Source organism: Zingiber officinale, chromosome 7B (assembly GCF_018446385.1).
Source record: "Zingiber officinale cultivar Zhangliang chromosome 7B, Zo_v1.1, whole genome shotgun sequence".
Lineage (NCBI taxonomy): Eukaryota > Viridiplantae > Streptophyta > Magnoliopsida > Zingiberales > Zingiberaceae > Zingiber > Zingiber officinale.
The window spans coordinates 78,620,734-78,637,488 of record NC_055999.1 but is presented as its reverse complement, the minus strand read 5'-3'; the positions used below and the strand labels follow the sequence as shown (position 1 = coordinate 78,637,488).

Below are 16,755 nucleotides of genomic sequence, written 5' to 3'. Positions count from 1 at the left end.
AGCATCTCTCAACTTCGGAGTCCTCCTCTTGATCTTGCTCCAATGAGTCACCCTCTTTGGATTCTTCTTGGTTAGGTACAGTGGAGGGGATCTCATGAGCCTTTTCCAATTTGCTCCATAGCTCTTTGGCATCTTCAACTTCTCCAATTTTCTCCAAGATGTTGCTTGGTAATAGATTGACCAAAAGCTTGGTCATTTTGTCATTGGCCTCACATCTTTGGATTTGTTCTTGGCTCCATTTGCTCCTTTTGAGAACTTTGCCCTTTGAATTCCTTGGAGCCTTAAAACCTTCCATTAGAGCAAACCATTGCTCTATCTCCATCATCAAGAAATTTTCAATTCTTGATCTCCAAGAATCGAAGCTTGTGGATGTGTATGGTGGAGCCACCCTTGTATCAAATCCAAGTCCATCTTGGAATTGCATCTTGAAGTTGAGCTTGATAAAATCTTGAACTTGAAGAATTTTCTCCAACTTCTTCACCCTCTAGCTTTTCTTGTTATGCTTGATCCTTCCGGCGATGATTCCGGTGAAGAGCAACCTTGCTCTGATACCACTTGTTAGGACCAAAAGTAGCTAGAGGGGGGGGTGAATAGCTCGTCGCGTGCCCAGTGTTCGGCGTTGCTTGTTTCTTCAAAGATAAGGCAGCGGAAAATACAGAAACAAATTACACAACGCTAACACGGTTGGTTTACTCGGTATCCACCTCAGAAGAGGTGACTAGTCCAAGGATCCACACCAACACACACACCCTCCACTAATAAAACTCTCCTTTATGGTAACTACCAAAGGCGGAGAAGCCCTACAAGACTCAATACAAGAAGAAAGGGAAAGGTAATGAAATACAAGCTCACAAGCTTACAATGAGTGCAAAAGCCCTAACCCTAGTTTCTTCTCCTTGCTTTGATCCGCCTCTTGACTTGGAAGAACCTCCAAGAACCTTCAAGAACTGGCGATCTCGAGCTTGAGAAGAGCTGTGGAGGTGCTGGTGAAGATCTGAAATGAATCGGTGAAGAAGTGCCGAAGACAACGCTCGCCTGCGGCTCAAATACGACTCAACGGTCGGATCCCAATCGATTCGATTATTCCCAATCGATCGGGGAGGCTTTGGATCGATCCACGGATCGATCCAGAGCACCTCTGTGCTCTGGAAAAACGCCTGGATCGATCCACGGATCGATCCAACGCTTATCGCGCGAAGCAGCAGCGTCCCAATCTATCCACTGATCGATTGAGACCTCTGGATCGATCCACTGATCGATCCAGAGGCTTTCTATTCGCTGGGAAAGGTCTGGATCGATCCACTGATCGATCCAGCACTTGGTTTTTGCCCAAAACCAAGTCTCAAACCAACATCCGGTCAACCTTAACCTGTTGGTACGTCATGCCTAGCATCTAGTCACTCCCTTGACCTGCTAGGACTCCCTCACCAAGTGTCCGGTCAATCCCTTTGACCCACTTGGACTTTTCTTTCATGCCAAGTATCCGGTCACTCTCTTGACCTACTTGGACTTTCACCTAGCTTCACTCACTAGGGTTTTCAATCTGCCTAGCTTCACTCACTAGGTCTTTCACCTGCCTAGCTTCACTCACTAGGACTTTCACCTGGCTTCACTCACCAGGATTTCCATCTGTCTAGCTTCACTCACTAGGACTTTCACCTGGCTTCACTCACCAGGATTTCCATCTGCCTAGCTTCACTCACTAGGACTTTCACCTGGCTTCACTCACAAGGATTTCCATCTGCCTAGCTTCACTCACTAGGACTTTCACCTGGCTTCACTCACCAGGGTTTCCTTCCAGTCAGGTATACCTACTTGACTCTTCTTCATTCACACTGATCAGTCCCTGATCAGAATCTCCCCATATGAACAACTGCACATGCATTGTCCATGTGTCTACATGTATTGTCAAACATCGAAACTATGACCAAGCCTCAAGCTTGGTCAAACCAGTCAACCTTGACCTAAGGGATATTGCACCAACATCTATTAACTTTATATTAAGTATCTGAATAGTTACATTGATATTAACTTGGATTTTGTCCCACAGTTTGCCTAAACATTATTTAGTTACCCTAAATTAATGGTACATGAACTTTGTCAATCAAATGAAAATACAAATTCCTCCAATTGTGTTTGGATAGTAGGATTATAAACACACTCCATAATCCAATCACATAACCAAGTGAGGCACCAAAGTAAATTGATAGAAATATTTGTGATTTACTCTTTTGCAACTCTTCCTTTGTCACATTGTTGTCGACATCATTAGAGCAACTTTTATTAATCAAATCCCCACAAAGATAAGCATTGCCCATATAAATGGAAGCATCTAGAAGTGTTTGAAGTTGAAATCCGGAAGGAATATCCCCTGACAAATTATTGTAAGAAAGATTTAAATGGTCCAAAGCAGTCAATTTTGACAAATCTTGAGGAATAACGCCTGATAAGTTGTTGAAAGATAAATCCAATGTTTCCGATGACTTCATTCCACCAATAGTATCTGGAATCCTGCCTCTTAAAAAGTTCCTTGACAAATTCAAAGTTTGAAGTCCTACAAGAGATCCTAATGTCGTAGGAAACTCACCTGTAAGACTATTACTTGAAAGATCTATAATCTTTACCAAATAGAGAATAGATGAAAATCTATATTTATATCCCTTTGTAACTATTGATACACTATCACTTTCTCCGTATTCAAAACCATCGATTGATCCTTCAATTGAAATTGTGTCATCGGTTGCTCTTGATGTCAATCTTATTGCACTGAAATTGCCAAAGGAACATGGTATAGACCCTCTTAAATTGTTATTGGCAAGGTCAAGAACATGAAGCTTGCTCAGTTCTCCGAGATTTGAAGGAATAATGCCAGAAAACATATTTGACCGTAATATAAGAATAGTCAATTGTTGCAAATTTTGTCCCATCCATGTAGGTATACTTCCTAAAAAGTTGTTGGCCGTGAGATCAATGACACGTAGTTTAGTGCAATTTTGTAATGACATTGGAAGTTGTCCACTGAGATCATTATTGTCCAAATGCAAAGACACCAATCCAATCAAGTTTCCAATGGAGCTAGGAATTTCACCGGTGAGCTTATTGTTTCCCAAGTGAGTAAAGTAAAGGTTCATATTTGCTTCTTGCCAACACTTGGGTATCTCTCCGGATAATTTGTTGTAGGATAAATCCAAACCCTCTAATTGCTCCGATTTGCAAATGAAAGATGGTATGCACCCATTGAAATGATTATTCGAAAGGATTAAGTAGGATGGTGAAATTTTTGATGATGGTATAGGCCCAGAAAAATCATTAAAAGATAGGTCTAGGGCCCAGATTTGAAGTGTCCAACGAGGAACAAGTCCTTCCAGTTTATTAGAACGTAGATTTATATATTCAAGGCTTCGTATGACCTCGATCGATGATGGCAAAGTACCCCTAAGCTTATTATGAGAGAGATCAATAACCGAAAAGGTGGAAGAAGATGAATTCCAAAACCAATCAGGTAGGATGTCATTAATGCTTGTATTGGACAAACTCAACTCAGACATGGATTTCTGTGAGTGGAGCCATTGTGGAAACCTAGGACCCACTGCTGTACAAGATGCCAAGTCAAGCCTTTCTAATTGAAAAGAAGGGATCCAGTCATAGTCTAAGGAAATGGTAATTCGAGAGTTTCCCCTTAAGTATAAATCCTTCAAATTGGAAAGTTTTCCAATCTCAATAGCTATGGGACCCGAAAGTGAATTATAAGAAAGGTCGAGACTTATTAAACTAGTTAAGTTTCCAATTTCAAAAGGTATTTGGCCATTAAGTGAAAAATTGGAAAGAAATAAAACTTGTAACTTGGAAAGTTTTCCAATCTCAGTAGGTATGGGACCCGAAAGTGAATTATAAGAAAGGTCGAGACTTATTAAACTAGTTAAGTTTCCAATTTCAAAAGGTATTTGACCATTAAGTGAACAATTGTAAAGAAATAAAACTTGTAACTTGGAAAGTTTTCCAATCTCAGTAGGTATGGGACCCGAGAATGAATTATAAGAAAGGTCAAGATTTATTAGACTACTCAAGTTCCCCATTTCAATAGGTATGAGACTTGAAAGTGAATTAGAATAAAGGTCAAGACTTATTAAACTAGTCAAGTTCCCAATCTCACTAGGTATGGGACCCGAAAGTGAATTATAAGAAAGGTCAAGACTTATTAGACTAGTCAAGTTCCCAATATCACTAGGTATGGGTCCCGAAAGTGAATTAAAATAAAGGTGGAGTGTTGTTAGACTATTCAAGTTTCCCATTTCAGAAGGTATTTGACTATTAAGTGAACAATAAGAAAGAAATAATGATTGTAGACTACTTAAATTTGCAATTTCTGCGGGTATATGACCTGTTAGCATTGTATTGTCACTAAGGTCAAGTAGTACTAGATGATTCAGACTCCAGATTTCAACAGGTAGGGGACTAGATATGTTGCCAGAAATATCAAGTTGAATTAGTCTAGTTAAGTTGCTGATTCCAGCAGGTATCAGTCCTGAAGCATCAATTCTAAGCAATGAGAGATTAGTGAGTCGCCACAACCAATTGGGCAAGGAGGAGGAGTAGAAGGGATTGGCTTCCAGGTCAAGAATTTCTAGAGAAGTGAGATTGAGATGAGAATTAAATGAAGAGGGGATGTTATTAAGATGACAATAGACCAAATAGAGTTCTCGTAGGGAAGGGAGCATGTTGACGTCCGACAACCAATTTTGAGAGACTGTACTGAGATTCACATAGCTAAGGTCGAGGTACCTCAAAGAAGAGAGTCCTGAGAGCCAATCCAAACGATGGGCAATTGGAGTCGCAAGCCATCTAGCTGACTGCAGTCCAAGATGATAAAGGCTCGACAGATTACCAAGTTGAAAAGGAATGACTCCAGAAAAATTGGACCAAGAAAGCTCAAGATACTTGAGATTCAAAAAAGAGCCCATGAATTGTGGAATTTGAGCTCCTTCGAAGTCATTCCAACTTAGATTCAACCGCTCTAACCGAGTCAAGTTCAACAAAGAAGGACTCAGTATCTCACCTCGCAGAGCCGTATGGAAAGTTTGCTCATTATCAACATTTGGATTTTGAAGGTTGAGCTCCACCACACGGTGGCCTCCGAACAAAGTTGCGTTGTTGGTCGTCTTGCATACGACGCCACTCCATTTGCAGCAGTCTATCTGTGGAGACCAGGAGGCCAAACGGTGGGAAGGGTCTTTGACGTTGGTTTTGAAGTCGAGCAGGGCATCCCGTTCCACTTCCGAGCAGCCTCTTGTAGGTGTTGCTACTGCTGCTTCTTTCAAAGAAAAGGCAAGGATCATAATAAGCCCACAAAGCAACAAAGAGTAGTAGAGCGAGTGCAGAGGCATAGTTTTCCTCCAATTTGGTAAACTACTTGCTGCTTAATTTCCTCGATGGGGGATTGCAATAGCTTATTGCTTAATATATAGATGTGCATCTGATTCAATGTTTTCTATTGATTACTTTTCCAAGTCTTCCCATATGCCGTGTCTTTTAAATCAACCAACCATTTTTAAGTAGAAAATGAGGCCCAGATCAATGTGGCATCACGAGTGTAGCAATCTCTCTTTCAGTGCACTTCGTCCACTCATTTGAAAATAATTTATATATTTATGTGCATAATAAAGATACCAAATGGACATGTTTATCATTCAATTATCAAAAAGGACATATATCGTCCTTATTGTGACTGCAGAAAGCAATCTCAACGTAAAAGAGATAAATAAAGATCCATGTGGTAGAGGAAATTGCCAATAGCTAGCCTTAGTAACTGTCCTCCGTGTTGCGGAGTCTAAGGCTTGGACAATTTGCTTTGTTAATTGTGATATAAGGGAGTTAGCATCTGTTCTACCATATTTACGTTTTCATAATTAATAACCCTTGAAAGAAACAGCTACTACGAAAGAAGAATAAATTTTAAAAAAAAAAAATATTCAATCTCAAAATTTTTTAAAAACCTAATGAAGAAGACCTAAGGAAGGTGGTTTCTTGAGTCAAATTATTCATGTTTTATGGTGTTTGGATACATGAAACAATAACTTCAAAAAAGAATTACATTTCTATGTTTAATTGGCCAGTTCTGAGAGCAGGAAAAAAAACAAAAAAGAAGCTACTTCGGTGAATGCCTGAGAAAAGAATGCAATCATGTTACACTCGCATGCTCCTCGACACTTTGTGGGACGGTAGGCCTCCAACTTGTTCCATCGGGGCTATCCATGAGAGCGATTCCGATGGTAGATAGCTCTTTCCTGATCTCATCGGATCTCTCGTATTGCTTATTTTTCCTCGCCGATGTCCTTTCTTCAATCTTTTGCAGCAGTTCATCTTCTGTGATTTCAGCTCTTTTCAGAGCCTTCTCCCTCAGCTCTTGTAATATCTGTTATACTAAAATGTGTCGGTAAGCGAGATACTAACTCTAGACATATCCATAATACAAAAGTACTTGCCTCAGAAAAATTTGAAGGAACTAATCCAAGAACGCTCAAAATATTACTGATTCCCTTTTGCAGAGCAGAAAGAGACTCCATTCTCAGTTCTTGCTTCCTACCCTGCTCGATGGATGAACACCGATTAGAATTAGAAAGTTATGTGCGCGGAGAGGACTTAAGACTCGTACCTTCTTTGTGTGCAGAAGCTCATTGATTATTCTAAGAGGTTCAGAGATGGAAGCCAATGCGACAGGAGTGTGCAGATCATCTGACATTGAACTCTCAAAATCGAGATGAAGTTTATCGATGCATTGAAGAGTTTCTGGTGGTAGAGAATCACTAAGACGGGCTTGCTGGCGTAAAGCTTCTTCACAATCCAAAAGGCTCTGAACCATGCACAGGGAACACTCAACCACACCAATCTCAGTGAAGGAGCAAATGGAGGTAACTTACTTGATAGATATAATACAGTCGATCAGAAGCAACATCAAGATGTACAATTTTACAACTAATAAACAAACTAACAACAAAATTTACAACTCATACTCACTACATTCACAAACAACTCAAACAATAATCAACAAGTTCACAACTCAAACAAGTGCACATAACAACTCAAAATAATCAAGTTCACAAGTCAACTCATCACAAGCAATATAAAGTTCACATAACATAAACATTAACAAGTTCACATCTCTAGCAACAAGTAATAACAAATAAAGTTCACAACATCAGGTTCAAAAATAAAGTTCACAACATGAAGTCCACAACAACAAATAAGGTCAAGGATGAGGCGGTGGAGCTGAAGATGAATCATGGATCAAGAAATCTAATACTCCAAGTGCCAACCAGTTTAGAATTCATTTAAACAAATCTTGTCTTGATCTCATTGATTCCAATTGATCTTAGGTGCTTGTTAACTGCTCTTGGGTGTTTGTTAACTGAACTCGGGTGTTTGCTAACTCTTGTTCTGTGTCTTCTAGTCGTTACTCGATGGATTCAAGTTTTTCTCATAATGCTGTGTTAGTTGGTCTAGATGAGGTGACATCTGAAGAAGTGGACCTAACTGGCTTTGGCTTACTTCCAAATCCTCTAATGTATCCAAAATGAGTATGGATAAGAGTCTATATTGACAAAATTGTACCAAACATGACAAGTAGATAACATAACAAGTATCGCTGACCTGATCACAAAATGTATCTACAATTTAGACTGCATCGATAACATTTTCTATATTTTTTTGTGTTTGAACATAATCATCACGCAATCTTACCATATCATCCTAGAAATAACAAACATATTAAAAATATTATAAAATTTAATTATGCACAATTAAGAACAAATTCACTAAAAAGGTCATAACAAACGTATGCAATTTTGACACTCCCTCCAATCATCCCTTTTGATGAGCTATAATGAGTTTTCTTAAAGACAGTAATCTGATCTTTTCTTTCTGACTGATCGGTCTAAAAAAATAATGTGTTAATATTTTAATCAATAGATAATAACAATATACGATAACTATAAAATTAGTACTTACACCATCGTAATTATACTTGATCCAGTCCGGAAGCTGAGTCAGACGGACCGTCGGGTGAGGTGGTGAGAATGTTAACTGAGTCGCGGCGTCCCGGAGGAGGGTGTGCTGAGACGGCTCCCGTGTTGACCGAGTCTTCGGAAGTCCTCTGGTCAACACTACCTGCAGCCAGCGACCGGATTTACCCGGCCCCCGGTACCCCGATGCTCGAGGCAGATCCAACGAATATATGAGTATAAGACTAAGCCCTGAAATAATGAAAATGCATATGAAATATGAACGAGGAACGTACCCTGGCCCAGGGGGGCGCCCTCGGATGGGACGCGGCTCGAGTTGTCGCGACCTGGAAGAATAGATGACTCCGATCCGGAAGATGACACGTAGACCGGGATAAGACACCGGTACGCAGACCGGGATAAGGCACCGGCACGCAGGCCGGGACAAGGCACCGGTACGCAGACCGGGATAAACTATCGGCACATTGGCCGTGATACAACATCAGTACACAGACAAGAATACAACATAAACACACGAGTCGAAACACAACCACCTCCCGAAGGACGAAATACGACGATGGCTCAAAGGCTCGACCAGTGCCGAAAGCGCACGATGGCGTGGATCGGATACCGGATCGACATCAAAATTGTACGGCAGTGTGGATCGGAGCATGACAACCGTTGTACCGTCAACGAAGTCATGGATCAGCCGACGGCTGCTGCTAGGGTGCACTGGGAAATGGAGGAGGGTGACGACCCGAGCCAACTGTGGGTGCTCGAAGCCGGTGGTCGCCATGTGAAGACGAGGAAGAGGGCAGTGGCTGCTGGCGTCAACAGTAGTGCTCACAATGGCGTCGGTGCGGAAAGAGGCAGTGGTCTGCCCGGCGACGGCGTAGCAAGGAGGAAACGAAGAAGGACAGTGGTCTGCCCGGCGGTGGTGCTAGCTGAGAGAAGAGAGGAGGTGGAGGAGAGGAACGACTGTGAACTATCTGATGATGCCGTCGGTAGCCGTCGTCTGCACCGGCGAGGAACCCGGTAGGAGAAAAGGCCCCTTCCGTTGGCTTCTCTGGCGGCGGCCTCCCATGCATGAACGAACCCCCTTTTCTTTCGGTTCACGGCGACTATAGGAGGAGGAGTGGGAGAGGAACGGTGGTCGATCGTCACCGGCGTCGCGAGGCGGATGGGGAGAGAGGAGCACCGGCCTTTCCGACGGTGGCGACGTGAGGAGCAGAGGGAGAGAGGAGAAGGTGACGGCGCGTGTAAGCAGGGAGAGGAGGAGAGGAGGTGTGACGGCCGGTGATGGCATCGTCTCCGGTGAGAAGCATGAGGAGGAAGGAGGAGTTGGCGGCGGCCAAAACACGAACCAAAACCCCTCCCCCTTCTCTGCATGCTACAGTACTCTCTTAAAACCCTATCTCCTCATTTTCCCAAGCTGCCCCTCCCTTTCCTCCTATTTCCTCACCTGCCCTAAACCATATCCACGTCACAAGCCTCCCCTTCAAATCTAGTCAAAGGAGGCGCCAGTCCGACTGACTAGACCCAGCCAAATGAAACACGGAATCGCTACTAAATGCAAAATCATATTGCGAGGTTGTCACATAACGTCGAACGAGTAGCTATGGACAACGGGTACCTGGCAGAGCGACGAAAAGAATAAGCGTTGATCGAGCGACAAAAGACATATCGAGAGAGTGTCGAAAGAGTGATCTGGCGAATGTCGAGCGATAGTGAATCGCGACCTGGCAAAAAGAGCATGATGAATGCGTAAAGTCGTGAGCGCGACTGAGCGAGTGTAGATCGAGCAACCATAAATCGCGACCGAGCTATAGAGAGATAGACCGACGAGCAAGGCCTTGAGCGCGACCTGAAAAATGACAACCGAGTGGCCAAAAAGGTCAAGTGAGTCGAAAGATGATGGACGAGCGGTGTCGAGCGCGTGCTCGGACTACAATAAATCCTGACCGGGTGACCGAAAAGTGTCAACCGGGAAACAGAGAGAATGCCTATATGGCAGAATAAGACCGAGCCAGCGATGTCGAGTGCGTAACCGAGAAAAACATTAAGCGATAGGCCGACCAGCGTAAAATGAGTAGCCGAGTGGTACCAGCGAATGGTCGAGCAAACGGCCAAGCAACAGCAATGAGCGAAACGTGAAGGGCAGAGTGACAAGTGAGCGGTGGATGTCGACCCAGCCACAGCGGTGAACGAAACGCGGATGCCGAGAGCCGGACAGAGCGGCGAGCGAAGCAAATATGATGAGTGCACGGCAGATCGGCAAGTGAGCGGAGAGTACCAACTGTGCCACAGTGGTGAGCGACCTGCTGAGGCTGAGTGTCGGGCAGAACGACGAGTAAAGCAAGTGCGATGAGGGTCAGGCAGAGCGGCGAGTGCAGCGGTGAGTACCAACCGAGCCACAACGGTGAGTGACCTGCTAAGGATGAGTGCCGAGCAGAGCGGCGAAGCGTGCACGATGAGTGCCGGGCCGAGCGATGAGTGAAGCGATGAATGCCGACCGAGCAACAGCCGTGAGCGGAACGTGGGAGCTGAGTGCCGGGCAGAGCGGCGAGTAAAGCGAGTATAATGAGTGTCATGCAGGGCTGCGAGTGAGTGATGAGCGCCGACCGAGAGGTCGTTGGGCGTGAGAGCATGCTCACTTATAACTCGCACTGGGGCGAGAGTCTGGGACAGCCGATCGAGCAGCTCGGTCGTTGGGCGTGAGAGCATGCTCACTTATAACTCGCATTGGGGCGAGAGTCTGGGACAGCCGACCGAGCAGCTCGGTCGTTGGGCTTGAGAGCAGAGCTCACTTATAACTCGCACTGGGGCGAGAGTCTGGGACACCGACCTGCCGGTCGTTGGGCGTGAGAGCATGCTCACTTATAACTCGCACTGGGGCGAGAGTCTGGAGGCGTGAGAGTAGAGCTCACTTATAACTCGCACTGAGGCGAGAGTCTGGGACATCGACCGGGAAGGTCGTTGGGGGGGGTTGAGCATGAGAGCAGTGCTCACTTATAACTCGCACTGAGGCGAGAGTCTGGAATCCGACCTGCCGGTTGTTGGGCGTGAGAGCATGCTCACTTATAACTCGCACTGAGGCGAGAGTCTGGGACCCCGACCGGGAGGTGTTCTGGGGACCTGACCAGGAAATGTTCTAGAGGCATGACCAGGAACTGCTCTGGAAGCCTGACCAGGAAATGCTCTGTAGGCCTGACCAGGAAATGTTCTAGAGGCATGACCAAGAACTGCTCTGGAAGCCTGACCAGGAACTGCTCTGGAAGCCTGACCAGGAAATGCTCTGTAGGCCTGACCAGGAAATGTTCTAGAGGCCTGACCAGGAATTGATCTAGAGATCTGACCAGGACTTGGTCTGGAGGCCCGACCGGGAATTGGTCTGGAAGCCTGATCGGGAATTGGTCCAGGAGCCCGACCGGGGATTGGTCTGACCCCCCGACCGAGAGATCGCTAGCAATACTCAGATCCGAGACTGGTGGTACTACTCTGGTCCGAGACCCGTGGCAATAGCTCGACCCCGAACGGGGGAGGTTAAGCCTTGAAGCTCATAGAAGCAAAGCCGATAGCAACATGAGGAGATAGAGCTTTTATCATACTTGATCGCAAAGTGATGTCAACTGGCTGGCTCGGCTCAACTCCCAAATGCCCATACAGTCAATGAGATAAATAGTGTCGATCCCTTAACTCCCAAATATCCGCGGAGTCAGGGAGAGAATAATCTGAGCCTTGACCGTCAAAGGAAGTGAAGTCCATAGCCATATGAGAGAGCAGAGTCCGTAATAATAGAAGGAAGCAGAGCATCTGTCACGCCCCAGAGGAGTCTCTGTCCGAAGAAATTTCGGCAGCATCTCCCCTGTACGGCGGACAATCTGAAACTTTTCTACAAGCACTATATACCTCAGCCACATGCGGCTGGAATAATAACAATAAAAGAAAACAAACACCACGCAGTTAATATCAAATTCAGCCTCTGGCTGACACAACCACGCAGTAAAAAAAATAAAGCAGCTCACTCGGCTGTACCAAAACCAAAACACAAAACTGCTAGCCGGCTAGACTTACACAACCAATAACATAAATACAAAATACCACATAACAACGTCAACATTCCAAAAATAAAACCAGAGTACAGAGCTAAACAAACTGATACATAAAACAAACAAAACATACGTGAAACCGATAAGTCTTCTGATGTGACGTGGGGACCAGCAGACAGGATGCTCCAAGCGACACCATAAATAACCTGGTACCTGAAAAAAAATAGTGTCCACGGGGGTGAGTTCAACAACTCAGCGAATACCAATAGACATGCCTAGTAAGATATATCTAACAGCAATAAACATGGAATACAGCTTCCTAATCATATATCTAGGAAAGATGCAAAACTGAAAGGTAACTAAGGAAGCTGTACTCACCAGGAACTCCTATCCAAACAAAAGGGTCGTCAAACCGGAAGTGCCCTAAATCCTGTATGCATGTCAAACATATGCATCCAACCAAATGCAGCAAACACAATCACAAGAAATAAATGCATCAATGCATATGATGTCAATGATGCGTCCTGGTCACCACCAGTCAATCATCTCACACACAAATGGCGAGACCAGTGGGTAGGGCTGTGACAACAGTGCACTCTGTCGTCACTTGCTCCGATGGTGACCGAGTGGGCGGGATCTTGTCGGAGTACTCACATCCTGTGACCCCGAATCATAAATGGGGAGCTCAATGCTCAACTCCCGGTACACGATGGCGGGAGGATATCTCTGCCGGCTACCACGCTGAGTCTCGACCAGCGGAGCCAAACGAGTCCACCGTCTGCGGCTACTCTGTTGCTACACTACATGCCGGTGAGCCAAGCAGGCAGGCGTCTGCGGCTACCACGCCGAGTCCTCGGACCAACGGAGCCAATGACCGCCACACACCTGTCGATATACCACTAAACCATGAGTGGGGTGTGTGCGGTACATGTAATGGCGAAGGGCTCAACTATAGTGGACAATCGCACAACATGCAATCATGATGCATGTCACTATGCATAGCAAAACCGATCAACATAACCATATCCATACATACAAAATGGGTACTGTAAAAGCGATGGTCACATACCAAGATCTAGAGTACACAGTCGGATAGAATATCAAAACTCTATGTCCCGAACATAATAAGTATGGAATATCCTGATCAGCATAGAAAAATCCATATATACATAATATGGGTACCACAGTATCAGTAAGCCAAATCCACGGATCTAGGGTATACAAGTCCTCTAAGGTATAACAACCTAGACCCAAATCATATCCCTCTTCCATAGCATATGTACCAACAATATACACAGATCAAAGAATCAGGGTCTAAACACCCGAATCATATATGATATACAAATAGAGGTACACAAACCTGATATGGCACAAAAACCTAAGTATCAAATAATCTAGATATATAGGCCAGAAACAACAATCCAAATCCTAGTCCTAACCTCAGTAAGCATGGTATGTCACTCTAGAAACAAAGATACTCATGGTAACAAGATAATCATGGCAACAAATCACGAGATATAAGCACGGATACATCACAGGTGACAAACCTAACATGCTAAGGATATCAAACAGTGACATACCAAGCAAACATGTTCATTGCATGTAGTTATAAAATACTATGCATATCCAAAGACATTATCATAAAAGATAAGTCAAGAGGTACCCGCCTCCAATAGAAAGGGTCGTATCCAATCCAAATCCAACGTCGAGTTGCTCATCTCGCGTCACAGTCCTGTAATACATAGTATACAGATTTAGCAAATTAAATACCAATTAATTAGCTAAATCAAATCCTCGAGAAACTAACATAAATCCAAATCCAATTATAAACCCTAATTGGATCATTTAACTCCTCAATCAATTCTAATTAATTCATTCGAATTAGGGCTTGCAATAAAATAACCAATCATAATATCTTACTTGATTTAGCCCTAATTCAATACATACCTAATTCATCAACAACATGAATCAATTTCCCTACTTCTTACCTTAATCCACAGCCCAACAAATCCATAGCAAAGACAACTTGCTGTCGGAACAGAGGTAGCTATTGGAAATCAAGAAACGCCCTGCAATGCACTGTCTGGATCAAAATGAAGCTTAAGAAATCGACATCCAAACAACAACCAAATTCTCAGAACAACCTGAGCACCTTACCTCTTCCTCTAATCGTCTGCGATGACCAAGAACCCGACGAAGCTGCTGCTGGAAACCTTAATACCAGAGACTCAGGTCGATAACAAGCTAGCGGCTGGCACTGGACGGCTGGCAGACCAGTGCTAGGGCAGAGGACGATCGGAGTGACGCCGGGAAACTAAGGCTCGGCGTGGAGAGGCTGGAACAGCCCGATCCGGCGGTCGGCAGTGGTACACAAGGACAGATCTAGGGCACGGCTCATAGCACTGATCGGGTCAAGAGTTGGCAGCGGCGCAGGGCGGCGGTCGTCTGCCGGTGCTAGGGCATAGGGAGCCGCGGGATGATCACCTGGCTGCAGGGGCTGGGCGGCGTCGGCGCACAGATCCGAGAAGGGGAAAGGGCGGCGCTTAAGTGTCGGCGAGAAGAAACGTCTACGGCACAGGAAGAGACAAAATCGGGCGGCACAGCTCGGAAGAGAGGGGAAGAAGAAGCTTGGCCGGCGTTCAATCGGAGGAGAAGAGATAACCGCCGGCACTAGGAGGTTAGGGCACGGGTGAATTCGGCGGAGGAGAAGAGAAATGGCACGCACGGGGGGGGAGAGGTTTCGGCGAAAACAGGGAAAGAAAAAGAAAAAGAAATAAATAAATAATTTCAACTTTTCCTCACTTAAATTGGGTAGCCTAAACAGGCTTTCCCGGGCCCCATTTATATCCCCGTTAACTCGTCCATACGAGCTCCGAAAAATTCCCGAAAAATTTCTAAAAATTTCGGAAAATTCTCTTATCAATATTCGCCATTTTCGGTATTTTACATTCTCCCCCACTAATAAAAATTTGGTCCCCAAATTTCGTTATCTACCATCAGCAAGTACTAACAACAGATATAGAAAGTATGAATGCTGAACGGTAATCTAATTCACATACCTCAAGTGAAAAGATGGGGATATCGAGCTCGGATCGTATCCTCGAGCTCCTGAGTAACTTCCTCGTCCAAACGATACTGTCATCCGACTTAACCAGCCGGATAGTCTTGTTCCGCAACTGACGCTCTTTCCTGTCCAAAATCCGTACCGGAATCTCCTCATATGAAATATCAGGCTGAACTGGAACTGGAATATCAGCCAGCACCTGCGTCGGGTCGGGCACATATCTCCGCAACATAGATACGTGGAATACATCGTGAACTCCTGCCAGAGACGGTGGTGGTGCCAACCGGTAAGCTACCGCTCCAATCCTTTCCGAGATCTGGAAAGGTCCAATGTATCACGGAGTTAGCTTACTTCTGAGATCAATCCCTTCACCCCTTCCGTAGGTGAGACTCGCAGAAAAATATAGTCGCCTGCAGAGAACTCTAAGAGTCTCCGACTCAGGTCTGCATAACCCTTCTAGCAGTCCTACGCCTCTGACATCCTCCGTCTGATAGTACGGACCAACTTGGTCTCAAGCTGAGCTCTATGAGGTCTCAATAACTGGGCCTCCCCAACCTCATCCCAGAGGATGGGTGTCCGACAAGGCCTACCTTACAACGCTTCAACGGTGGCATTTGGATAACCGAATGCAAACCGTTGTTGTAGACGAACTCTACCAATCGATCCAGGAAATCAGTCTTCCGGATCGCTAACGAGTGCGCAGGTTGGGTTAATCAATCAATGATTACCCAAATCGTGTCATGACCTCATCGTGTTCTAGGCAGACTCACCACACAGTCCATGGTAATATGTTTCCATTTGCACTCAGGAATAGAAATCCGCTAAAATAATCCGGCAGGTATCTGGTGCTCAGCCCTCACCTGTTGACAGACAAGACATCTATCTACATTATCCGCGATGTCTGTCTTCATACTGTCCCACCAATAGGAACACCTCAAATCTCGATACATGCGGGTCTTGCCTAGATGGATCGCAAATCGAGAACGATGAGCCTCCTGAAATAGCTCCGACAAAACCGGGTAAGACTGAGGTACGCATAATCTGCCTCGGTAGTATATAATACCCTCCTCGTCTCGTGTGAACTCGGTTTTGTTGCCCGGAAGCTATCTGGCTGCCTATAAATTGCAAATACAGCCTAGGGCTCTCGGATCCTCGTCCTGATCGACGACTGAACAACCAGGGTAACCAGTCTGTGACCACAATTCGGTGGCAAGCTAAAGTCCCTCTGGACTTCCTGCTAAGTGCATCGGCAACAACATCAGCTCTCCTCGGGTGATAGCTAATGGTACAACCAAAATCCTTCAGGAACTTCATCCATCTCCTCTGTCGGAGATTAAGTTCCTGCTGAGTGAACAGACATTTGAGATTTCTTATGGTCAGTGAGAATCTCAATTGTAACACCGCACCGATAATGCTGCCAAATCTTCAAGTCAAACATACTGGCATTCAATCACAAGTCATGTACTGGGTAGTTCTCCTCATACTCCCTCAACTACAGAGAAGTAGGAGACTACCCTGCCGTGCTGCATCAAAACAGCGCTCAACCCTGTAGAGATGCGTCGGTATAAAGCACTAATCCGTCCTCTCCAAAAGTTAAAACCAAAATCGGAGCCGACACTGGTCTCCGCTTCAGCTCCTAGAAGCT

General features: G+C 45.0%; 2 protein-coding genes across 2 annotated transcripts in view; both read right to left on the bottom strand.

The window, feature by feature from the left end:
• Nucleotides 1-1,866: 1,866 nt before the first annotated feature.
• Nucleotides 1,867-5,415, bottom strand: LOC122006091 (receptor-like protein EIX1). The gene has a single exon (XM_042561438.1). It carries the CDS (start codon nucleotides 5,382-5,384, stop codon nucleotides 2,076-2,078), a length of 3,309 nt encoding a protein of 1,102 aa, XP_042417372.1. The 5' UTR covers nucleotides 5,385-5,415; the 3' UTR covers nucleotides 1,867-2,075.
• A 551-nt stretch (nucleotides 5,416-5,966) lies between these two features.
• The window catches only part of LOC122006090 (cysteine--tRNA ligase CPS1 homolog, chloroplastic/mitochondrial-like), a 59,454-nt gene continuing 48,665 nt past the window's right edge, over nucleotides 5,967-16,755 (bottom strand). Inside the window, exons 7-9 of the mRNA XM_042561436.1 lie at nucleotides 6,653-6,850; nucleotides 6,483-6,584; nucleotides 5,967-6,412 (exon numbers count right to left, since the gene is read on the bottom strand). Coding sequence (XP_042417370.1) covers nucleotides 6,179-6,412; nucleotides 6,483-6,584; nucleotides 6,653-6,850 — 534 coding nt within the window. The 3' untranslated portion in view covers nucleotides 5,967-6,178. The remainder of the gene's footprint in view (nucleotides 6,413-6,482; nucleotides 6,585-6,652; nucleotides 6,851-16,755) is intronic.

Excerpts from the sequence above, each read along its gene's own strand:
- LOC122006091 (XM_042561438.1), bottom strand. The coding sequence starts at position 5,384 with ATGCCTCTGCACTCGCTCTACTACTCTTTGTTGCTTTGTGGGCTTATT.